The sequence below is a fragment of the Eleutherodactylus coqui genome, chromosome 8 (assembly GCF_035609145.1).
Source record: "Eleutherodactylus coqui strain aEleCoq1 chromosome 8, aEleCoq1.hap1, whole genome shotgun sequence".
In the NCBI taxonomy this organism is placed as follows: Eukaryota; Metazoa; Chordata; class Amphibia; order Anura; family Eleutherodactylidae; genus Eleutherodactylus; species Eleutherodactylus coqui.
Genome location: NC_089844.1, coordinates 144,337,826 through 144,364,102, shown reverse-complemented (window position 1 = coordinate 144,364,102; position 26,277 = coordinate 144,337,826). Strand labels below are relative to the sequence as shown.

The following is a 26,277-nucleotide window of genomic DNA, read 5'->3' as shown; positions in this document are numbered from 1 at the left end:
AACACCTTGCCAGACCCATGTATCCCTTTCAACGGATCCAGATTGACCACATCCAAATGCCAAAGAGCGGGCGATACGAATACGCCCTAGTAGTAGTAGATGTCTTCTCCGGCTGGCCAGAAGCATACGCAGTGAGCAATATGACTGCAAAGACTACTGCTAAGAAACTACTCTCAGAACTCGTCTGCAGGTTCGGAATCCCAGAGGTCATCGAAAGTGACCAAGGTCCAGCGTTCACTGCCAACGTCACCAAAGAAATTTGGCAGGCCCTTGGTAGCAGTCTGCTGTTCCATACACCTTACCACCCCCAGAGTAGTGGAAAGGTAGAGAGACTTAATGGCACACTAAAGAGCAAAATGCTCAAAATGACGCAGGAAACAGGGCTACCCTGGACAGACTGTCTCCCAATAGCCCTGTTCAGTGTGAGATATACACCCAGGGGGGATCACGCACTATCCCCCTATGAAATCCTGTTTGGGTCAGCCCCAAGGTTAGGTTGTTACTACCCCCAACAGTTACAACTGCAATCTGATGTGTTGACTAAGTATGTGACTTCCCTTGCCAAAGAACTAACCAGGGTCCATGCACAGGTGTTCTCTTCCATTCCAGATCCAGAGGCGGACACCGGGACCCATACCTTGAAGCCTGGGGATTGGGTGTATGTCAAGAAGTTCCTCAGGAAGCACTCCCTCGAGCCTCGATTTGATGGTCCCTACCAGGTGCTTCTGACTACTGCCACAGCTGTGAAACTAGCCGGAAGACCCACCTGGATCCACGCTTCCCACTGTAAGAAAGTTCCAGATCTGGGAGACCAGGTCTAGTCATGCTGTGGACATTATTCTGGTTGGGACTCGTCAGAGTGGGAGGTGGGTCTCGAGCAGTAATCACGAGAGAGGAGGGTGGCAACTGGAATCCTTGGTCGGAGGAATATGAGGGTACTGTTACCTTTTGGTATAACTCATCCAACACTCAGGTGGCCACATATTCCTTCGACTATTGTACTGTGGTCCCGTGTCTAAAAACAAAATCCCACCATGGGCCGGATTTAGCCCGATCCAGTTGGCTATATGACTTGTACACCCGGGGAATTCAATATATTTGTGTTACTGATAATGTCTGGGGAGAAGACTGTCGCTATTGGGGATCAGTGGGATGGAACACAGGAACAGACTGGTCCTACAAACCGCGAAGTGCCGTAAATAAAAAAGATAAGAGCGGGAAATCCCTAATTAGTCGTATGACCCTCCTTAAAAATAATAAGGATAGTGGGAACTGGAAGGCTGAATTCATCATGTTGCTTGGCTTTAATATGGTTCTTACACTAACCATAGAAAATCCAAGCCCGGGAGACGAGGGGACTTATTGTTTGGGGACATACCGGTACGGGAGGACAGATCCCTTAGGGAAGTTTAAAATAAGGGATATGGTAGATGCTCCCGAATGGAGGCCTTCACCTAGCCCCGTGCCTATATTTAACCCCCTGCGCCCCAAAATAAAGACCTTGACGAACATGATGGCCATAGCCGACCCTACCTTTGAAGACGTCATGACAGTAGAGACTGGCTACTCTGACCAGAATCTCTGGTTAGAGTGGATGAGGTACAACGCCAACAAGAGCAACAAGTCTAACTGTTACGTGTGCGGTAGTGCCCGGCCGCACTTGGGGACGGTCCCACTGAATCTCCCTGTAGATGTTGAAAAGTGTTTCCTTAGTCTCTTCACGAACATTTCCACCAATCACACTGCTTGTGAGAAGTGGAAAAAGGAATACCCCATAATCACTCAAGTGCCTCGCCCCGGGGAGAGTATTACAATCTACCCCGGAAACTACACCTGCTATGCAAACCGACAAGGGGGGAGATTTTTGGGGAACTTCACCAATGGGTATTGCTCCTCCTACAGTACACTGGGAGGGGAATGGACGCAGAATCAGGTCCAGTCCTTAGGAGACGTTTACTGGCTTTGTGGAGACATGAGGTTGAGGACCCGTCTGGAAGGTAATTGGACAGGGGAGTGTGCTTTAGCAAAAGCCCTTATGCCCCTCCACATCCTGTCAGATAACGTTGAGGATAATGAGGTTACCCCCAATAGTTATCATAGAGTGAGACGAGAGGCTCCTGGCGGTAGTTTCGATTTACACGTGTACATTGACGCCATAGGACAGCCAAGGGGGGTACCTGACGAGTATAAAGCTAGAGACCAAGTTAAAGCTGGATTCGAGTCCATTTTCCCAATCATTACGGTAAATAAAAACGTTGACTGGATTAATTATATTTATTACAATCAGCAGCGATTTATAAATTACACCAGAGATGCCTTACAGGGACTAGCTGACCAATTAGGACCTGCCTCGACTATGACTTTTCAAAATAGAATGGCTTTAGACATGATTTTAGCTGAGAAGGGGGGTGTCTGTAAGATGATAGGGGAGACTTGTTGTACCTACATCCCAGACAATACGGGACCCACGGGTAAAGTCACAGTTGCCATTAAAAAGTTGACCGCACTATCGGAAGAATTAAAAAGAAACTCAGGGATAACTGACCCTTGGGACCAGTACTTTTCATGGATGAGTGGGTGGCAGAGAATTCTGGTGCAGATAGGCATTGCTGTTCTATGTGTACTGATTATCTTTTCTATTCTAGCCTGCTGTGTTGTCCCCTGTGTCAAAAAGACCTGTGAAACTGCTGTGGAAAAAGCCGCTCCCACAATGAGTTTACTGGATGCATCCCCAGATGGAGTGGACAAGTCCTACACCCCCTTGAAGACTCTAAATCCAACCTACAACGCGCTCCAGTTATAGGGTCAGACCACCCTCCTTGGAATTACGAGTCGGTGACTACGGGGGACCCAGGCCAGCTGTGGTCCAGTCGCAAGGGCTGTGAAGAACCCGTGGTTGGCTTAGAGAGCTTACCTTGGTATGCTCGATGGGCCTGCCTAGATTTGGGACCCCAAGGAGGGTCACTCGCAGGGGATTTTGGAATTACTAGGGAAAGTTAGAGAATAGACATTTCAAGGGGGGATTGTAGTAGACATGATAATTAGTATAAAATGTCTATTGATTTATATAAACCAAATGTATTATGTTATTGTAATGACTTTTAGCTCTGTGGAGTGTAATGGCCACACAATTTCATCATGGTAGTTGCCGGACAATGGCATGGAGAAAGATGTGTGGTATAATGTTAGCTGAATATATATATATGTTACACAAGCAGCCTCTAAGAGTTGAAGGTCCTAGTGTTATACATATATATATATATATATATACCTGTATTCAATATTGAGTGTTTTCCCAGTCCCTCCCCATCCCCCACACAGGACCTTCTCCAACAAAGGGATACCTACTTTCACTTTCAGATTTGGACACATGTTAAAGACAAAGGCTTCTACTTGAGAGAGTTGGGGAGAGGGGGAGGCGGGGAATTCTATATAACCCAGCGAATAAGAATATATATATGTTACTGATGTAATCTGTTAAACGCCCATAAAGGGCAGGTGTTATACTTTTTCAATAAAAGGCCCTGTCTGGATGTTCCTCCCAGGAGAGCCATGTTGAGCATGAGACTGATACCTTGTGTTTGACCTGGTCAGTGTGCGCATACTACTTCTACACAATTAGGAAGCTGCAGAATACCCTGAAGCCCGCTGGAGAAAACCATATTCCAGTTCACTTCGCTATGAAAAGCGAACTCAGTGCCCAAACGGACCTGTCATATGACACAACAAATGGCGCTGAAAGACCACACTGACTATAGTGGGGGCCATTTGGTTTCTGGATAGGCTTCCAGCAATCTACAGGACGAAATAGGACAGCAGGCGGCGCTATTCCATCCTTTTCTTTTAACAGACCTCTGACTCTGATCCAAACGAACCCTATATATAAAGTGCGTTGGAGTACAATGCATGATTTGGAGAATCTTCTGCCAGTCTGTGCATCAGAATATCAAATTTGTGCAAAGGTATGTAGATGTGCGCCATAATTTACGTCAGTTTCTGACGTAAATTATAGTAAATCGCTTGGCTTGTTGGTCAGCTGATCCAGCTAAGCCCCACCCACTTCATAGAAAAGTGATGAGGATGGCGTAAAATTGAAAAAAGTCTCCTATTTGTGCACTAAAATTTGTGTCTTTTTTCTGAGCAGGTGCCTTCATAAATTTCCTCCCTGTACATCTAAATTTATCACCATCTTTAAGATCTCTGCTTGCTGTCAGTGACCGACACACTTTTATTTTTAGATCCAGAGGCTAAAAAAGCTACACAGACATAATACATCTCACGGCTGAGTTTTGTTACAGTTGTGTCCAGTCTAGACAATCTGAGCAGATCAGCAACAGGACAAATCTCATAGTTGGGAGTTGCTACATCTGCATTTCCCTGATGTATCAGAGTAGTATCTGTGTGTGTATGGGGGGGGGGGGGGGGTCATGTAGATGCCTCCATGTTTTTTGGAAGGTGTTTGCTTACATAAGAGAACACTGTTTGTCACCTTCTATTCCTAAAACTTCTAGAGTCATGTGATCATAAAAGGGTCCCCATGTCTTGTCAGGGAGTATTGGGGTGCTACTGGGAAGGGGGTACATTACAACTCACTTCTATTTCTAGAACTGCTACTCAGCATCTCAGCTGCCCTTCTCCTTCTGTCCCATAGCTCTGTTGTACCCCCCTAAATAGTTGCTACTCCATGTGCGGTGTTATATGGCCAAATTATAGGTGCAGACCCTATTTTCATTTTGCAATGAGGCCTTCCCTCCTACATGCCAAAAATGCTGCTGTTTAGTAAACTTATGCCTGCAGCGTTTCATGACAATTTGTCCACTAGATGGCAATGATGTCTTGCTCTGTAACAATGCTATATTACTACGATTAGTGCAGTTTGCACACTTTACAGTACTAATACTCAAGCTCTGTTAAATACGACCTATAGATGGACTGTGAAGCAAAAGAGCTAACCTTCAGAAGATTTGCAGGCAGGAGGTAAAGGGTTAAGCAGCCAGTTAACTAGGAGATTGCACAACAGGCCCTATAATGTCCGCCTTGGCCCCCGTTTCTGGCACATGTAATATTTTGCATTTCTCATGTCCTCACCTCTGTCTCGTATATGGCTGACAATCACTTGGTTTTAACCCCTCATTGCTCTACCCTGCTCCCCCCCAATTCATTATTGTGCACCATATAGAGGGGATGTCAGTCACCGGGTCTCAGGTCCCCCCAATGTTCCAGCCTTTAACCTCAATAAACGTGTTGGGCTTTTTAAAGGGTGATGACAGGCATGTTTATGGTGGAGTCTGGCCCAGTGTTATTACATTACCGATGTAATTGATTTGTGTCACAGACACAAGCGACAGCCTGACAAATAGAGGGGGGTGACAGTGACAACTTTGAACCAGAGGCCAGAGTAGGTTGGTGGAGGGGGGCATTTTATTTTTAGGGAGCTGGTAATGTGATTATAATATACAGGTCCTGCAGACATACTGGAGGTATAGGGAGAGTTATGTGTGCTTTTGGATGGAAAAGTATTGGGGTGGGGAATATCTGTCTCCAAAATTCAGGACCGTTATGTCTCATTCTCTACAACTGACGAATATGCAACTGTTTCCACTTAAGGCTGTATTTACACGGGCAAGTGCGATATAGGTCAGAGCAAATCGGACAATATCGCACTCGTAACCCTGCGATTTTCAGGCCTCAGCGATTCACATCACTGTACTATGTGTTGTTGGCGCACATGAGCAAACTGCATGTTGTTTCAAAAGCTAAAATAGGGAAAAACACATCACATGTAAACTGCATGGCAAGCAAGTGAGGTGGGATTTATTTTCATGCACTAATAGGAAATAATGAGCAATTCTCACTCCAAAATTAGACTAAATTGCAACAATTTTTCAATTTCACACTATCGGTGTGAACAAAAACATTGCTCATGTAAATTAACCCACTGAACTCAATAGGGTCTCTTCCTGTGCAAGTTTCGTCCAAATCGCAATCAGATAGAACTCGCGCAGGAAATTGGAAGACTCATTAATTCCTACAATGAAGGAACCTTTAAAAAACTGAAAGTGGAGGGATGACCCAAAAAATTGATTGCAGAGGGTGAGGGGTGGGGGGTCAGATTTATTTAATACTGTCTAATATACAGTATGAATTTAGAGAGAGAGTCCTAAAATGTGCAAGATTTATCACAGTGACTGCTGGACAACAAATCTAATGACTCTTTAGACTTTCTAGACTCACTTCATGCCACTTATTAGTTGGCTTAGTTTATTGCTGGCGCATTTTTTGGCATACAATGTAGCATTTGGCTATGACCACTTTTCATGAAGCCATGCCACTTTGCCATACACAGCAAAAAAAAGCATCCAAAAGTTTCTAAAACACATATAAAGGCTCATTTACACAGGCATATGCAGTTTCGGTATCCAAGGGTCGGTAAAGGTATTGTTTGTCCTTAAAGAGAGCACCTAGTAGATGAGTGGGGATGCTTATAAGGCCATGCATGCTCCTCTAGGAAATATGCCTTATAAAAGTCTCCTCACTCACCTTCTAGATGCTCTCCTTAAGGAGAAATGATACTCTTCCCGACCCACGTCATAGGCTTCTCACTAGCCAAGCCAGAAACCTACTAAACACTGATAAGGGGCAAAAAACCCCAGAAACAGCTGTCTGTGTATGGATTCTGGCTTGGTTTTCAATCCCCAGACCATGATATAAAGCTTGTATAAAGAGTCTAACATTGCCAAGCAGGAATGCTGCCTTCCAATAGGTGTTGCTGCAGAGGTATTGTTCCATCTTACTTATTTGGGGATTCAAACGTTGACAGATATGGTGACAGCTACTACTCTCAGTATTAGACAGCAACTAGTATTATGGTGCTATGGCAAATTTGCCTGATGGAGTGGTAGGATTCCAGGATATGTGAACAATGTCTTGACCAATATGACCCCTACTGATCACTAGAACAAAGTGGAATCAAGTCTAGGAAAGTGGCTTGCCATGTTGTCTCTTGTTGTCTCTGCTTGACTATTTTGGTGCATTCTAGTCAATGGTCTATTATGCAGCCTCCAGATGCCACTAGACTGAGTGTCATGATGCTTTCCAAGAATAACTGCCACTTATCTGGAGTTGGGCGGCTTATATAACCCCCCCCCCCCTCCCATCCTGAGACAACCCCTTGAAATGATGTAAGAATGAGGAGCAATCCCAACCACTCGCTGCTAGCCAGGATCCTCCCCCCCCCCCCTATATTGCTACCAATATCCCCCAATAATTATCTCCAATCCAGTCTACTTTGTGATGGGATTTTCATAAAGAATGTTAATCTGTGAAGATAGAAGTGGTTTCATATGTGAAGTCATCATCGGGGATAACAAAGATTTGACAAACTCATGAAAAACAGACCTAAAGCAAAAACAGGTTTGTTAAAAAAAGAAAACTGTAGTATCCATGAAACAAAGCAGAATGTTCTGGGTCCCGCGATTGGTGTAAGTTTCGCAGTCTGGCTGCTTTCCAGAGCTGGCACAGGCCTCGGTAATTAATACCTTGCAGTCATCATATGGTGGGATTGTGATTAATAGCAGGTATGAGCAACCCACGTCACATGTGATTGTGGTTGACAGGTTAAGCTCATTCTGTCCGCACCTTTTTGGACATACGAGTTCAGCTTCTAACTGGGCTTGGATTGCTCAAACCATGATGTATTCTGCGATTCTTTATCAATCTCAAAGAAGACAAGTATACTGTATATAACTTAGAGAACACTTTTGAGATCATCAAGATTATATCAATTAAAAAATTGTGGCTTTTTGATGAAATGAAGCCCAACCTCCTACTGGAAACACTGAGAGCCCATCTTCATTAGAAGAGAAAAGTGGGTTCTGGAACTGAAGTCCAGAGTCTAAGGAATCTCCACATTCTTGACCCTTGCAAAGGGGTAAGGACTTTCCCAATTGGCTTTGCAGGTTGTGGTCTCCAGATTAATCAATGATTGGAGCAGAAGCTAAGTCAGCAGCAAGAACACGGGTTGTCACCAGTAGAGCAGTGAGAATGCAACAAGGCACCAAATAATCTCAAGACCTACCCAGAAGCTGGGTCGGAAAGTTAAACTTAAAACCATGGTTGACAAATCAAATAAGCAAATCCTGAGGCAAGGATAAAGTGAAGGTCAGGGTCAGTAAACTAGTTTAGTTAAAATGTACTTTATATCCAAGACAAAGGTATCCAGCTAGATCTGGACACTGTCAAGGTGCATCCCTGCCACCACTCACCTGATACGGTTGGGTGCTGCAATCCTCCTGCATGCCGCTCTTCCTTCTTAGTGTCTCTGGCCATAGAGGTCAAGCGCATTCCCATCCCCTTCCTGGAATGGCTATCGTGTGCTCCCTAATTCAGTCTCCCACCAATCCCACTGCACCTTGTTAGACATCCTCCCCTTATAGAGGATTCTTAAACCATTTGGTTTCCTACTGCAATTTGTGACGAAGCCCCTGGTTTGTTTATTCTGGTTCTGACCCTTGCCTCACTTTGACCATCCTGATTTCTGTGCTCCTTGACCCCGGCTCTATAGTCTGGACTTCATTATTGCCTGCCTTGACCTACAGCTTTGACCTCGCTACTGTGCCTGTGCCACCAGACCTGACTACAGTCTGTCTACCTGCCATGCTCCGGTTCAGACCTTCAGGTATCGTGCCTTGAACCAGTGCAGCGTCAACAGGCACATTACCAGGACTATGTGCGAGTAAGGTCTTGGGGGACTCTAAAGCAAAGACTGTATCCAGTTTGGAGGGCTCAAGGGTGAAAACTGGGGTTCCCCAGGTGCTGCCTCCACAGATAGCCCAAAGTCAAGCTGGTGTGTGGCAAGGTGGGTACACCTCTGCCTGCCTAACACTCTGATATCATTAGAGCGGGTAGGTCAGAATGAAGACCCGCGGCTGTGTACAACCTCACCAGTGAAGAAAAGCAACTGTAGATGATAGGTGTGACTCCCATAAAATAGCGTTAATATATGGAGAAGGCTGATGTCATTGTGATATTATCCTGTGACTAGAGGTGTAATTATATGGGGTGCATTGGTAGAAGTTGCACCATCCGTCCACATAAGGAGACACCCGTATTATGAATAGCACATGGTGGTTGGGGCCCGTTACAAATTTGCACTAGGGCCCAGGAACCTCACATTACGCCTTAACCCATCCCAACCACACCTTATAATGTCCCATAACTCAAACTCCAATATTAATTTACAGAATAGGGTTTCATTATCCTAATATATACTTGGGGTGTAGTCAGTCCATAAATGTGACCCTTTGTACTACCCATATCATAGACTCAGTGCTCAGCAACACAGCAACATCCAGGCATTGAACATGTTGATGAATGACACAAACAATGACCCATTTTTTTCCCCCCAAAGTCAAGACGCCTCCAGCTCAGCCATCTGGTGATAACCTCTCCACAGAGTAAAATGGTGAGCCAGCTACCAGGCTGATAGTACCAGGCTCGGGCAGAAGCTGCACCACCCACCGCAGGGGTCAGCCTGTAGATCATTCCTTCACTGTCCTATAGCCTCTAAGCTATTTTATCCAGCGACAAATCCTACTAGTGTAATGATGCTGAGGAAACCTACAATAAAATAAGATTTTTATCTGATTCCTTCCCACGACAAGACATAACTGTCTACCTGATCTATCGGTCTCGAATTTATGTATCTGATCTGTCTAACCTAATCTATCCATCTCATATCTAACTATCTGCATCTCACATCTATCTCATCTCTATCTATCTGATCTAATCTATGTATATCTCTCTACCTGATCTATCTAATCTATCTATATACCCTACGCTAATCTATGTACCCGATCTATATGATCCAATCTATCTATCAGATCTAATCTATCTATCAGATCTAATCTATCTCATATCTATCAGATCTAATCTATCTATCTATCTGATCTAATCTATCTCATATCGATCAATTTCTTGCATATCTATTGCATATCTATCTATCTCATATCTAACCATCTGATCTATGTATTTCCTATCTATGTAACTATCTACAGTATCAAGGCCTATTTAGACACAACGATTCTTGTTCAAAATTCGCTCAAAGCCGTCTTTTGAGAGATAACCGCTGCGTCTAAATGCACGGACATCGTGTAGTTTTCGTGCACGATTTGTACCTCGCTCAATTCTAGTTTTCTAGAATTGAACAATGAGCTCTTGTCAGTGATGCAGGCTGTTATCACAGTCGGCAGCACTGATAAGTTTCTTTCAATTCGTGTCCCGCTGATAGTTCACAGCGGGACACGAGCTGTAAGCATGGAGAACAATGCAGCTGTTTGCTTATGCAGAACAGCTGTATTGTTTGCCTAGAGATAGCAGCATAGTTCTTTAGTAGCTAATTAGCAGTCTTCCACGATTACCTAGGGGTTTTTACGGTTGTCTATTTGGACAGCATTTGGTGTACTCGTCGGAATGGGATACACATGTTAGACATCTCCATTTAGTGTTAAAGCGGCTACGGGAGTACCAATTGTATGTTAAATTGGAGAAGTGCTCATTTGGGGTCAAACGCGTGTTATTCCTTGGGTATATCATTACTCCAACTGATGTGTGTATGGAGTCAGACAAGGTTGCGGCAATCGCACAGTGGGCTAAACCAGATAATTTGAAGGCTTTTCAGCGCTTTCTTGGGTTTGCCAACTTTTACAGAAAATTTATCAGAAATTTTTCAGTGATTGCACAACTGCTGACTGATCTCACTAAAAAGGAGTGGATGTGATGTCGTGGTCTCTGGAAACTTCAGGGGTGTTTGAGCAACTTAAGAGGGCTTTTTCCACTGCGCCGGTGCTTGCTCAGCCGGACCCTCAGAGGCCCTTTTTCGTGGAGATAGACACTTCTGAGGTTGGGGAGGGTGCCATCCTCTCCCAGGTATTGGTAGGCCGTTCATGGTATAGTCTGTGTGCCTTCTTTTCCCGTAAATTTAGTAGCGCCGAGCGCACCTACAATGTTGGGAACAGGGAACTGTTGGCAATAAAATGGGCATTTGAGGAATGGCGTCATCTACTGGAGGGGGCTCGACACCAGGTAACAGTCTTCACCGATCACAAGAACTTAGTGTATCTTGAGAATGCTAAGCGTTTCAATGCGCGGCAAGCCAGGTGGGCGCTTTTCTTCTCGAGATTCGATTTTACAGTCACATACCTGCAGGGAGATAAAAATGTGAAAGCTGATGCCCTCTCCCGTAGTTTCGGGACTCCGGAGGCTAAGGACTCTTCTCCGGAAGGCAGCCTCCCGTCCGGTGTCATGGTGGCAGCCCTGACACGGAACCTTCCGGCTCAGCTTCAGGAATATCAACAAGAAGCTCCGGAGGGTGTTCCGGAAGGGAAGCTATTTGTACCGATGTCCCTGTGGTTGTTGATTCTGGAAGAGTCTCATTCCTCCGTTTTTGCAGGTCATCCGGGGGTCCAGGGGACTCTTGAGCTATGTTGTTTATCCCCCCAGGTGTAGGGGGTCAGTGTTGGTGGCCTGGACCTGTCCACCTTTGGGGCTACCTCCAGGAAGGGACATTGGCATGGGTGAGAGTCAGGGAGTCCCGCGCCATGTGTACCTGTGCACACTACTAGTACTGTAACATCATATCTATCTATGTGGCTATCTACCATATCTAATCGAACATATTTCATATCTATCTATAATTTAATTCTTCATACACGATTGACACATTTTAAGTTAGCGATGAGATCAGATAAAGTGTCAGAATGTTCTGTCTTTCTGTAACCTCAGTGTCTCCTAAGGACACCTAGTGAGATGAGGGGGTGCAAAGGACAGCTAAGGGAGGTCACAGGATCATCCTTGAAAATCACTAGGGGTTTCTGCTACAGATGCTGCACCCAAAGTGGGAATGGGGTTACACCGCATGATCCAGCCAGATGGAGAGGTGTAGGCAGAAGAGAGACCCAAGACTGCAGCGGAGGTTAAGGGTGTGTGGGAACAAGTACTCACTTAAGCTATGAATCCTTAACCCCTTCACTCCTTTACTTCCCGGCTCATGACTCAGATCTATTACTACCTACTCAGAAGTGATTTCAACTGTAACTGAACTACACCCTTAATGACTCTTGCTCTAAACGCTATGTGAAAACTGCAACTGATAATACTGCACGGAGGCGAAACGTATGGATAGTATGCTGCCTAACGGCACATGGCCAATTTTTTTTTGTGCAATTGGATTCAGGGTACTATATACAATAATAGCAGATGCCAGGTCTGCCATTACCTGAGCTTTGTGGGGCTATGATAGGGTGCAATGCACCTTAGTCATCCACCCCCATGTTTTGTCACTTGTGAGGTCCCCTATCCATGGCCGTTGCAGAAAATTGCCAGCGATATTCCTCCTCGTGGAACGAGGGGGAAGCGCTGACAGGTCTCAGCGGTGAGCCTATCTAACAGATAGGCTCACCACGGAGAAACGTGGCAAATCGCGGCATGCCACGATTTAGATCCCGAGAGCTGAGAATCACTATGATTCTCCGCTTGTGGACATGCAGCCTTGATCATCTAGGCACTTCTTGCTCGTTTATATACCACACACTGATACTTGTTAAATGTCAATGTAGCACACAGTAATACTTGGTGATCGTCGATGTACCGCACACCGATACTCATTAATCATCTTCGTATCTCATAGTGATACTCATTAGAGTTGAGCGAACATACTCTGCTGAGCCTGATGCTCGTTCAAGTATTAGCGTACTCAATGGTGCTCGTTACTCGAACGAGCATCACGCCGTGTTTGACCCCGCCCCAGTTTTTGGCTCCTCCCTGCTGTGACATGCCCGTTTTGGCCCCTGCTCGCTGCAGCGCCCGTGTCAATGGCAAATTTTTTGGGAGGGAGGGAGGGAAAGAGAGGGAGAGAGAGAGAGACATACGAACCAAGAAAAAAAAAAAGAGCTCGGGACCGGGCGTCCCACATACAAAAATGCTCGAGTCTCCCATTATAGTCAATGGGGTTCATTACTCTAGTAGAGCGCTCACATTTTTTGAAAAGCTCAACTCGAATAACGCGGACCCGAGCATTTGGGTGCTCGCTCATCTCTAATACTCATTAATCGTCGATGTACCCCTCACTGATACATGGTAAGCCTGCCTGCTACAATAATTTTCCCACAGAATGCCTATCATAGAGATGTTACCCACTGTACTAACTACAGATGCTCCTATACAGTGTCTGAGTCTCAGATTGCCTATAGAGTGCCTACCACAGAAAAGTCCCCAGTGTGCCAATTGCAGATGCTCCTGGTGTCTCAGATTCCCTCCCTCTATGATGCTTCTTAGGGCTCTTGCACACTTGCGTTTTTCTTGCGTGTTTTTTTTCACGCGATATTGCTGTGTTTTTTCTTACGCAAATGTCAATGGGACTTTCTAATGTTAAAAATGCATTGCACAAAAATTGCACGCTTGCGAATTGCGATAGAGAAGCTCCACAAAGTTCCAACTGCAGAGGCTGCCATATAGTGTCTCAGATGTGCCTACAGAGTAGCTGTCACAAATATGCCCTAAAATTGCCAGCTGCAGTTGTCCCCATCCAGTGTTCGAGCCTCAGATGTCCCCACAGAGTGCCTATTACACAGATGCTCTCATATAGTGTCTGAGGCTCACATGCCCCTATAGAGTGCCTACCATAGAGATGCCCACAGTGTGCCAATTACAGATGCTCCTAAAATAGGTGTATCAGCTTCGAATTCTCTCCTACGTTAAGACCCATTTACACATAACGATTATCGCTCAAAATTTGTTCAAGAGACCGAAAATGAGTGATAATCGTTACATGTAAACGCGGGCATCGTGCCCTTTTCATTTGAGCAATGATTTTAAGGTGAACTTAAAATCCATCGTTCAGCTACTGACAGGTAAAGCAAACACATTTATCTATCAGTAGACTGCACACTGTTACCTCCACAGAAGTCGACAGATAACATTGCACTCTTCAGACAGCTACAAGCAGAACAATGCAGCTGTGTGCACAGCTGGGCGTGTCATTAATCACATGCTGGGCTTTGCAAACAGCTCATGGAGGCCCTTTTACATGCAAATGAAGATAATAAAGTGTTAATCCCCATTACTGGCATTACCCTTTATGCAAAAAGATAGCAAAATCTTTTAGTTGTTGATACATTATCTTTGCATGTAAACGAGCCTTACATCCTAGATGGTTCCTAGAGTGCTCACCATAGACAAGCTCCCGAATTGCGAACTGCAGATGCTCCCATGCAGTATCTCTGTATCAGATGCCCCTACAGTGTAGCTGCCACAAAGATGCCCCACAATTGCTAGCTGATGTTCCCATACAGTGTCTGAGCCTCAGATGCCCCCACTAACAGAGATGCCCCCAGTGTGCCAACTACGGATGCACCCATACAGTGCCTACACCTCAGATGCCCCCTATCTGAGCTTCAGATGGACCCTATTGAGTGCCTGATACAGTAATGACTTGTAGATGCTCCTATACACAGTGTCTTCACTGATTCTGTAGGAGGCCTCATGCAGATGCGCTCTTCGCCCAAGTTATGGAATGCCGCATTAAGAAAAGTTGAAATTCCCCTTTAAATTCTTAATAATAACATTAACCATTGTAGCACTTTGGGGCCAATACTTTGAAGCCAAGCTGTGCACAGTGTGAATCTGAAGCCGGACTCAAGTACATCATGTGTGAAGGGCTATAATGGACGTTGAGGGTGCAATTCAGGCCCGGCCCTGTGATGTTTTGCTCCAGATTTATGTGTTCTCATAATTCACCGTGATGGTGCCATCACTTTGGTAAAGCTGTAAAGAGAGAATGACCTGTAGCGCAGAGCCTGAGGGAGTCGTCTTCTCCCCCGCGCCACACTCAGTGCCGCTCGCCTGCCTCACCATCGCCTCTCATTTTTTTCTTTTATAATTAAGAATTGATTTGTGACCTCTAAGTTAATGAGGTGACAGAAGTCTGAAGGATTTCTGGACTAGTTCCAGCTCTTTCTGGCACCACGACCCCCTGCTTTAAACAGCCCCAAATGCTCATTTGTTCTTTACCGCACCCCAGGGAACGCCACACCAACCTCCCCCCCTCCCGTATGTACAAATGTACAGGAGGAAAATGGTGGCTGGTACAACTCGTATAGCTGTTGTTTACTTAATGTCAGCGCCATACGGTTGGCACCGTTTCAGAGAGAAGGGCACAAGACAATAGCTGATGGTTTCTGGATGTGACAGGAAATGGGATGGCTATACTTCGCACTAAAGGGAAAGTGACTGTGAAACAACTTTATTGAAAGAACCATGACATGGCGTTTTCATTAAAAGGGTCTGTAAGAACTAGAACGAAGGGTCTTCAGTTTTCCCAGAAACAGTGACATATTTGTCCATAGGCTGTGTATGGTACTGCATCTTATCCCTATTCAAGTAAATGGCGCTAAACTGCAATACCCCACATTGCCTGTGGATAGGCGTGGCACTGTTTCTGGAAAAAACAGCAGACCCTTTTATCTAATCCTGGTCAAATCCCTTTAAGATGTCATTTTTTTCCCCTTTGGAGTAAGTTATGTAAACGTCTTTTAGGGAAATTTCTCAAATAGCAATGCCTCAATACACTGTTACTCTTGTTACAAATGGGGCAAGTGCTGAATGCATGTTTGACACGCCACATCTGTTTATTTAACGTACCAAATGTTTGTTCAGCACCTTGTACTATTTATGTAGCCCACTGTCTTCTATTGACTGCCAAGGCACGCAAATAGCGTACGCACACTATGTTAACATCGTCAAGACCACAAAAATCCTTTTTAGAGCTACAACTATAGATGTGGTCCGGTAGAAGACCTAATCCCATATAAACATACAGGTATCTTTGGAAACATTCATATGTCCTATAGCTCCCCAAATGTTCTCCTGCATACTGATTCACATTAGTTTGCATTTGACTAATAAATAAAAAAACAAAAAAAACCATGAAAAATATTTTTCATGATAATTGATAGCTTTCTAGAAATATGGTCATAGAATCATACAGTTTACCAGGGTTATTGGGTACAACCCCCTGCTCAGTGCAGGATCCACTAAATCATCTCAGCAAAATGTCTGTCCAGCCTCTGTTTGAACACTTCCATTGAAGGAGAACTCCCCACCTCCCGTGGTAATCTGTTCCACTCATTCATCACCCACACTGTCAGAAAGTTTTTTCTAATATCTAATCTGTCTCTCCTCTTTCAGTTTCATCCCATTGCTTCTAGTCTTTCCTTGTACTGAATAGAATAGGGCTGATCCCTCTGCACTGTGACAGCCCTTCAGATATTTGTAGACAGCTATTAAGTCTCCTCTTAACCTTTCTTGCAAGCTAAACATCCCCAGTTCCTTTAACCGTTCTTCACAGTACATGATTTGCAGACCGCTCACCATCTTGGTAACTCTTCTCTGAACTTGTTCCAGTTTTTCGGTCTTTTTTAAATGAAGGTGCCCAGAACTGAACACAGTATTCCAGATGAGGTGTGACCAAAGAAGTGTAGAGGGAGATAATGACCTCATGTGATCTAGATTCTATGCTTCTCTAATACATCCCAGAATTGTGTTTGCCTTTTTTGCTGCTGCATCACACTGTTGACTCATGTTCACTCTGCGATCTATAAGTATGCCAAAGTCTTTTTCCACATGTACTGCTGCTTAAACACAATTCCTTCCATTCTATATGTGCTTTTTAAATTTTTATTGCCCAGATATAGGATGTTGCATTTCTCCCCTTAAAATACCATTCTGTTAGTCGACACCCACTGTTCCAGCTTGTCTAGATTTTCCTGAATCCTCTCTCTTCTCTAGTGTTAAGGCCCTTTTACATGCTACGATTATTGCTTAAACAACCGCATGATTGAACGAATTGTGAACAAACTGCCGACATTTTTGATTAAACACCTACTATTCTGGATTTTACCTCATTAGTTTATGTAAACTCGGTAGCAGCTGGGTGTGTTTGAGTGACAGATTATCTGGCTAGCAGAGTCTTTCTCCCTTACATATACAATGAGTTCATTGTTCTTTACTGGCATAAGTAAACACTGCGCTCATTGTATATGCAAAGAAAAAAAATCATTAAGTTGCTGAAAAGACTGAACAAACTGCATTTAAATGGAACTAATTCTCAGTGGCTTAACAATGGTTTTTATGCCAGCTAAAAACCAGGGCTGAAAGACAATTGAACGAATAGAGCATGACTGCCCGCGTTTACATGTAACGATTATCGCTCATTTTCGTCCGTTTGAACAAATTTTGAGTGATATCGTTGTGTGTAAAAGGGCCTTTAGACATCCCTCTTAGATTTTGTGTCATCAGAGAATTTGATTAATTTCCCCTCAATTCCCTTCTCCAGATAATTTATAAAAATGTTGACTAACACTGGGCCTAGGACAGAGCCTTGTGGTACCCCACTTGATACATTCTTCCACTTGGATGTGCGGCCATTTATGACCACTCTTTGAGTATGATCACTCAGCCAGTTGTGAATCCACCTAACAGATGCCTTGTCAATCCTATATTTGGTAATTTTTCCACTGATGATAATTTGTCAAATGCTTTACTAAAGTCAAGATATACTATATCCACTACATTTCCCTGATCAACCCAGTCCACGATTTTGTCATACAGGGAAATTAGATTTGTCTGGCATGACTTTTTGTTACAAGCCCATATTGGCTCTGGTAAATTACTCCATTCTTGTCCAAATACTTGCAAACATGCTGTTTAATAATTTGTTCAAGGATCTTTCCCGGTATAGAGGTCAGGCTCACAGGCCTGTAGTTTCCTGGATCCACCTTCTTCCCCTTCATGAGGATAGGGACAACATTTATCCTTCTTCAATCTTCTGTTCTCCATGAGTTTTCAAAGATTACAGCGAATGGTTCAGCAATTACCTCCGCTGCTTCCTTTAGTATCCTATGATGTAATTCATCTGGACCTTGAAACTTGAATTTATTTAAGTTAGTTAAGTGTTCCCTCACCATCTATCTGCTTATAGATAGCCTGCATTCTTTTATTCCCCCAATAGCACAGGGAAGATCAGTTGATGTTACATCTACGTTCTGAGAGAAAACAGATACAAAATAGGAATTTAAAAGTTCAGCGTTCTCAACATCATTCTTAACCAATTCACAATTTTCATCTTGTAAGCATCCAGTTGTATCTTTGACTTTTCTTTTGCTTTTGACCCCCAAAATCCATTTTTATTGTCTTTGGCCTCTGTTGCTAGCCTCAATTCATTATTAGCTTTAGCTTTTCTGACACTTGCCCTACAGTTTCTGCAGACTGCATTATATTCTTCTTTAGCTATTCCCCCCTCTTTCCATTTGATTAACATATTTTTCTTCCTTTTGAACATGTGTGCAAGTTCTGTGTTCATCCATCCTGGTCTCTTTAAATGCTTCCCATTCTTCCTTCTTTTAGGGATTGCTAATGATTGTGCTTTGAGAATCTCATTTCGCAATATTTCCCTTCTTGGACATTTGTGTCCTTAAGAACATCCAGCCATTGGATTCTTCCTCTCCTCTTTTTGAGTTCATTAAAATCTGCCTTTCTGAAATCCAACCTTGAGGTCTGAGTTTTCTCAGGTCTTCCTCTCCTTGTTATCCAAAATTCAAGGATAGCATGATCACTGCCTCCTAAGGTCCCAGCCACTCTTACTGCCTCAACCATTCCCTCCCTGTTGGTAAAAATTAGGTCCAAGATAGGAGATCCCCCTGTTTTCTCTTCTACCTTTTAGAAGATAAACATAGAGAAAGGGGTTGCAGTAAACCTACCAAATATGTTACATTAACAAATGAGCCTGAGCCCTTACAGCTAACCAGAAGCGATGAAAGGACTCATGTCACCTTTTTTATTCTAGGCAGCGTTGATGCAACTTTTTAATCTTTTTGATCCTTCTGCCTCAGTGACGAAGATTTTGTGGCAAAATTAAAGCAACACTCCTACATCGGGACAAAATTTTATCCTGGAGAAGGGAATGTATTACCTGCAGTTGTCCCTCCTATCTGCTGATTCCGAGTCTCGTTTTCAGCAATCCAAGATGGCCAACACAGTTTTCTAACTAATGCAGACTTTGCACTGCTCTCTGTTTGGCCAGCACTGATCACGTGATCACACCTGGCCAATCAAAAGCAGGTACAGTGCATCGTATTATCAACAATAATAATGCACCGTGGGGATAAACTAGTCTGTAGATTGCATGGGCCATCTTTAAAGGCCGGGAACGGGATCCAGAACCAATGAATCAGAGTGCCGGCAGAGAATAACAATTCCAGGTAATGTATCACCCCCAACCCATTCTCTGGTCCTATGACAGAATTTTGTACGAAACCAGAAGGTCGTTTTAAAGGAATGTTCCAGTTTTGAGCAAAGAAAGCTTCTTCATGGTCTACAATGTTACTGTATACTTTCTGTATTAATGTCTCATGCTTTTCAAGATCTCTAGTTGTCTCCTGGTCATGCAATGAGCACAAAGGTGCAGGGCGCGTCACAGTACATATATCACCCTGTCTTTTAGGGCTTATTTAGACGACCGTATATCGGCTCGGTTTTCACGCCGAGCCGCTATACGGTGTCCTTGTCTGCAGGCGGGGGGCGGGAGGATGGAAGAGCCAGGAGCAGGAACTGAGCTCCCGCCCCTTGCCACTATTTGCAATGGGAGGGGTGGGGCGGGGGCGGAGCTAAGCGACGGGACTTCGCTCCGCCCCTGTCTCGCTTCCTCCTATTGCAAATAGTGGCAAGGGGCGGGAGCTCAGTTCCTGCTCCTGGCTCTCCCATCCTCCCCCCCTGCAGACAAGGACACCGTATATAGGCTCAGTGTGAAAACCGAGCCGATATACGGTCATCTAAATAAGCCCTCAATGAGACGTACACCTCTGTGCCCATCACATGTTCAGGCCAGCAAGCAGAGATCTTGAAAACCACAAGCTATTAACAGAAAGTACATTGAAAAAAAGTTGATTATCACACAAGTCTCCCATTAAAATGAACTGGGTCTAAGGATTCTAACGTGTGTCCTAAGTTGCAATCTGTAAGTAAATCACATGTGCTGATAGAAAATGATTCAAAGTATCAAAATTTATTAATTTTGGTCAGTTCAGCAAAAGAAAAAAATTTGAACATTTATTTCTGATTTTGCTACCAAATTTGCAAGTCGTAAAGCCCTGCTAGATAAGCATGCGGCTAATGGACGGAATTCCAAGCAGAAGGGTTTAGGATTTTATGGTTTGCACAGAACAGAACAGCTGGGACGTGTTTTGCAGGGAATTCCCGCACATAACACAATACCGCTGAGCATTACTGAAAGCAGCAGGTTACATTGGATGCTGTATCCAACAATTCATTGTGAGCAATGGCCAGAATCCAGACGAGGCTGTGCTGCAGCCGCCCCACTTATGTATAAACGTGCAAGTGTATTTTATGGCTGAACGAAAACTGGTTAGTATCAAAAATACCTAAAAAAAAAAAAAAGGAAAGCTGGATGGGATGATCTTCACATTTTTAAAGCCTGAGAATGTTGTACATGCAGAGGTAGCAGAGCTGAGTTTGTTATACAAGCACAGTTGTCGTAATGCACTATGACATTGCTTTGCTTTCAGGTCAAGGAGCCCAAACCAGCTCACTGCGAATCCGTGACTAATTCCCCATACAGATCGCATGTCATTGGCATCCATAATGACATCACCACTGAAGCCAGGCTTCATGTTGCTGGCATGGATGCCCTGTTAATACTGTGCAATGTGAAAGGGGTTTTCTGATTTACTTTAAACATTGGTAGCAATGGAAGGGATGATGGAAAAAACCCCAACAACTCAGTACTTTGTAATGCCCAATGCTTCAGCGTCGCCACTCCATGTTCCGTGTACATTGGCTGCAGCGATGACGTGATTGGCTGCGCAGTCACATGGCTATACAATGTCCTGAAGGCTCATGGTCCAATCAAAACGTCATCAGCGGCATCTCATATACAAGGCTTGGACTTTCAGGTCCTAGCCGGTGTTACTGTATACGGGAGCTAGTGGTGATGTCACAGATCACGTGATGCACCATTGGAACAAAGAACCAATGCGCCAATGGAGGGTTATGTAAAAAATGGTTGTGGGCAGTGTGAGGGCTATTAAAATAATAAAATCAAATCGGACAACCCCTTCAATTCAGACACCAAAAGATAGCAGCATAAGTTGGAGGAGGAGAGAGGACACAGTTTAAACACAAACTCAGCTCTGCTACATCTCTACATTTCATACACTGCTGAACAAGTAAATGCTAAAATAACATTAAAGGGGTATCCCGGCACTTTACTATTGATAACTTATCATCAAGACAGGTCATTAATAGTTGATCAGCAGGGGTCCGCCGCTTGGGATCCACACCGATTAGCTGATATCAGGCCAGCTGTCACTGTGGACAGAGTCGGAAGCAGACAGCTCTGTCTGTAGTGCAGTGCCCTAGGTTAGTATTGCAGGTGAAGCTTACACTGAGTTCAATGCAGTACTAACCGAGGCCGCTGAGAAAGCTGTGTGCTTCCTCTGTCCGCAATGACAGCTGGCCCAATATCAGCTGATTGGTGGGGATCTCAAGAGTCGGACCCCCACAGATCCACTATTGATGACCTATCCTGAGGATAAATCATTAAAAGTCAAGTACTGCAAAAACTCCTTTTAAGTACATACCCACCTATGATGAATATCCATGTAGACATTTAGACTCATTTTGTCAAATAAATCACCCAGAAATACATTTTTTATCATACAGAACTTTGGGACCATGATGCTTTGTAATGCATAATTCATCCTCCTCCAAGCATGGGCGGAGCTTCCTATACATTTCCTGATAATGCAAATACAATACCATTTCTCACCACTGCGTTTGTGGATCCACTTTTTCATTAGACACCAAAGCAACAGCGCCCCCTGCTATAAGATCATAGTCAGATATAACATTGCTCTGATTAAGTGCAGCATGTATACTGGAGGTAACAGTCATTTCCAGAAATAAAAGGGATAGAGTTGTGCTTAAAGAGCACCTGCACTTTCCCCTTCGGAAACCTTCTGCTCCATCGGCCATTGTCGGCTCCTTCCGCCAGGTGAAGATGGCCCCATATATTGCTTATATAGCACTATATGGAGCCATCTTCGGTTGCCGTAAGAAGCCAAAAATGGCGGATGGAACAGAAGGTCTCCGAAGGTGAAAGTGCAGGTGCTCTTTAAGTATGGAATTGGTCTTGTACTAGGTGCAGTACTGTGGGCTACATTCATAAGACCACTCTAAGGTGGTCACTTTAAATGGGTATTCCGGAACTCTGCTAAGTTTCTCTACTGATGACTGACAGGTCATCAATAAATGATCGTCAGAAACCTGACACCCTGATCCCTGCTGATCGGTGCTGCTGTTGCTATGGTCTGTGCAGGAAGACCATTGCGGCACTGCAGCGCAGCTCAGCTCTCATTGAATTCAATGCAGTACCAAACCAGGCCACTGCGCTATGATTAGCGCTTTTTTTCTTCCTTTGCTGACAATAGTAACAGTGGTACCAGAAATCCGCTGATCGGTGGAGGTCTGAGCGATAGGTCCCCGCTATTGATGACCTGTTAATCATCAATAGAGAAAATGATCAAAGTCCCAGAATACCCCTTTAATCCATATAGTAGGTAGAAACTTTTATTTATCCTTGCTTGGTGTTGAAGGCAGAGGCCAAGACCGAGACTGGAAATATTTCTTGAGCCCTTCAAGATTGAGAGGTGGAAAGTATGGGGCAATCCTCTTCCGTATCCACCACTTGCCCTCAGAGGAATGTGTACCCCAGATGCGGCTGAATTTGTATCGGAAGTGCTCTCCTCTAATCCACCTGCAGGGGGCAGAAAAAGGAGAAACATGGTTCATTACAGGAGACGAGGTGAACCCTTCAGTCACTGAACGGTAGAGAACTATTTTTGACAAGACTAACTGGGTACCAAACTCTCCCCATGATGTCAGAAATCTTTGCATGGGGGAATAAATTGTCCCCCAACTGGTTGTCACTTCTTAAACGCGGTTCCTCACGAAAATAACATCATCTTTCTGCAGAATAAGGGATGTGTCGGGTCGGTTTGGGTCTGAATGCTTGGAACCGTAACAATCACAAGAACGGGGGTCCAGAGCAAAATCGCCTTCTAGCGGTCCACCAACTAGCGCTCCTGTGCTTTCCTACCGGGCGGACTTGCTGCGTAATTTCAGTGGCATTTACAGTAGTGGCAAACTGGATAGGATTTTGTAAATCTCATCTAAAAGTTGCGGGAATAATCTGCACAAAACTTGTGTGGAATTTGACGAGTGGAGCGCAATTTAATTTCGCAATGTGTCAATTTTATTGCTGTTTCTGCTGCAGAGTTCCCCATTTATCACTGAAAATACGCATCAAAACCGCACCAAATGATGCTGATCTGCTGCAGACTGTCCGCTATGGACACTCTGCAGCAAATCAGCCCCGTGTGACCCAGCCTTAGAGGATATGTTTACACATAGCAGGAATGTTGCAAAATCCGCTGCATTTCCACAAAAGACATAGACTCAAAATAAGCGCCATGGGTGTGGACTTTGACTTGAAATCAGCTTAGCTTCCGCAGTTGATTTTGGGAGATACCGTGCTCCCTTTCACTTCCGAAGTCTTCGCGCTCTCGGAGCCTCCTTCACCGGGCACTTGGAAGCTTATAGTGAGCGCAATGCCGCTGGCCAGGTGACGAGGAAGTGGCCAGCAGCACTGCTTCTACTAGAGGCTGCCGGGGGCACGGAATATGGGGGGTAAAATCATACATTGTGAGAAGCCACGCCCACGACCACACCCCCTTTTTTTGGTAGGGTTGCCCCATGGTTATTTTTTTTCCCCAAGGCTTAAATAGTTGGGACACTGAACTAGCATTTAAGAGCCTAAAATGCAGGTTGTGCGGACACTGAAGAATCTGGACCTGCTCATGATCCAGGCCATACATTAGTCACAGGAAAAGCCCCTGCTAAATATTATAAAGGGGGTCTCCACTTCACACAATCCCTACTTGTCAGAAAGGTCCCTTGTCCATTACCTAAACATGTCTCGATGGAACCCCTGCAATCACCTTTATATGGCAGTATGGGTCATTCTACATGGGATGATATAGTCATCCCAGTGATTATGATTCCTGTGCTCTCACACAGGAGTGATGATCGCTTATTGAATGGAGGCGGAGCGGATGGAGGTCGCTCTGGTCGTCTGCCTCCATTCACAGTAACTGGCCAGCGTTCATAGAACACAAAATGAACAATAATATGGTCCACCGTTCAGTCGCTGGCAGCTTTTACATTCAGATTTCCATGATTCAGCAAGAACCTGAACAGTAACGATTCTGTGTAAAAGGCCTGTAAGTGTTTTGTTTCCCTACAGCGCCTCCAGAGGGGAAGTAAAGCATTACACAGTGTCCATTCAATTCAGTAGGTTGTCTGTGTACCGCAACAGGACAGATCATCCAGTGTGGGCGATGCTCTCTATGGCAGCTCCCCACTACAGCCAACAGATAAGGATCCTAAAGAGGACACTCTATTAACCCATAATTTCCCAATAAGGTGTATGAAAAGAGATTTCCTAAACTGGACAATCCCTCTAAATTGGTAGAAATTGTTTGTTGATTCTTATCTGATTCTGGGGGAACCGGATGGCAACTAATAAGCCTTTCCAAGACTCCGGAATATATGAGTGCAGGAGATTATTGCTAACTAGACAGATTACAGAAACCTTCTGATTACAAAGTTCTGTCTCGGGAGCAGAGGAGAAGCATATATTTTTGTCCCTCCGATCCGCCAGTTTCAGGTCCCATTTTCAGCCATCCAAGATGGTTGATGAAATCTTCAGACTACCTAATGCCCACGGTGTATTGATAGCGTTAGACTACCAATGCACTATACCTGCTCTCTGACTGGCCAGAGCTGCTCATATGATTAGCACTGGCCAATCAGAATGCAGTGCACAGTGTGCATTAGGTACTTAGAAAATTGCAGCAGCCATATTGGATGGCCAAAAAAAAGATCCAGAACCAGCAAATCAGAAGGGCAGCAGAGAAGAATAATTGCAGGTAATATACCCCCTGCCCCTCCTTTCCCAGGACAGGACTTTGTCCAGAAACCAGACGGTCACATTAAGGATCAGGAAAAGCCTCCTGTGGGGCAGTTTGTAACAGCTTCCAAATGGACATCTAGTCTAAAAAGCTGGGTAACAATATGCCTCCATTCCAGTTTCAATGGCAGTTACCTGTTTGCCCTTCAGGATCGCAATAAAGTTGAGTGACAACAATGTGGAAGCTGTAATAGTGAAAAAAATGACATTTAAAGGGGAAATGCCCCTCAAATTGAATTTTGCTTTTTGAGCTCCAACTTGCAGGGAAGCAGTTAACGCGGCGTACTCCATGTTGTCCGGTAGCAGCTGTCAGGGGGGAGGAGGGGGCACGCACGGTCGTATCACATAAGCGCCCTGGTGTTATGACATCTTCCAACTGTACGCGTTAAAAATTAGAAGCAATATTTGAGTTTTTTTTGGGGGGGGGTGGGGGGGGGTAAATCTCACAGACAGCTGTAATTAGTTCCAGAGGGCAACAGCTGTCCCCCTGGCTGAACAGCTGAGAGGTTTTTGGAGGGAAAAACAGGAACTGTGTTTTCTGTCAAAATTAACGACCTGACAAGGGCAGCCAGGGTGGGGAATAAGCCGAAACATGAGTTTTATTATTCCATCCCTGCCTTTAATATATGTGATTTGCTTTTTTATCTGGAGACCTCTTTGCAGGGTTTCCCTCCTAATTGTAAATCAAAGCGAGGACGTTGGTGGAGAAACATAAATTCATTAAAAGCCATAAAAGCCTCTCACGGTTTTCAGCCCGGGCCTGTGAGCCGCGGATATAAAGTCATCCCAGTGTGTAAAGTCTCCGGCAATTAATAGGCTGACTTTTTTTTTTTTTTTTTAGATTGAATCTCGCGTTTCACCGTAATTCCTCTGTGGCCGAGGTGAGATGTTTCGGCAATAGGAACGCGTGTGCGTATATCACTGGCGCTAATAAACCGCGTCAGGTCAAAGAGACTGGTTAATTGGCACATTAAATGGGGGACACTTTGGGAGTTGGGAAAAAAAAAAGAGCAGTTTTGTATAATGTTGCCCTGTCTTTGGATTATAGCGATGCTTGTATACACGGCTAATGAGAATTTCCCCTTTAACATTAACCCCTTAGAGGAATAGTCCACTTT

The 26,277-nt window shown here is 44.4% G+C and overlaps 1 protein-coding gene across 1 annotated transcript in view; it reads right to left on the bottom strand.

Moving 5' to 3' along the window:
• Nucleotides 1-20,095: 20,095 nt before the first annotated feature.
• Nucleotides 20,096-26,277, bottom strand: part of LMF1 (lipase maturation factor 1) — a 352,396-nt gene continuing 346,214 nt past the window's right edge. The window contains exon 11 of the mRNA XM_066576613.1: nt 20,096-22,885. Coding sequence (XP_066432710.1) covers nt 22,699-22,885 — 187 coding nt within the window. The 3' untranslated portion in view covers nt 20,096-22,698. The remainder of the gene's footprint in view (nt 22,886-26,277) is intronic.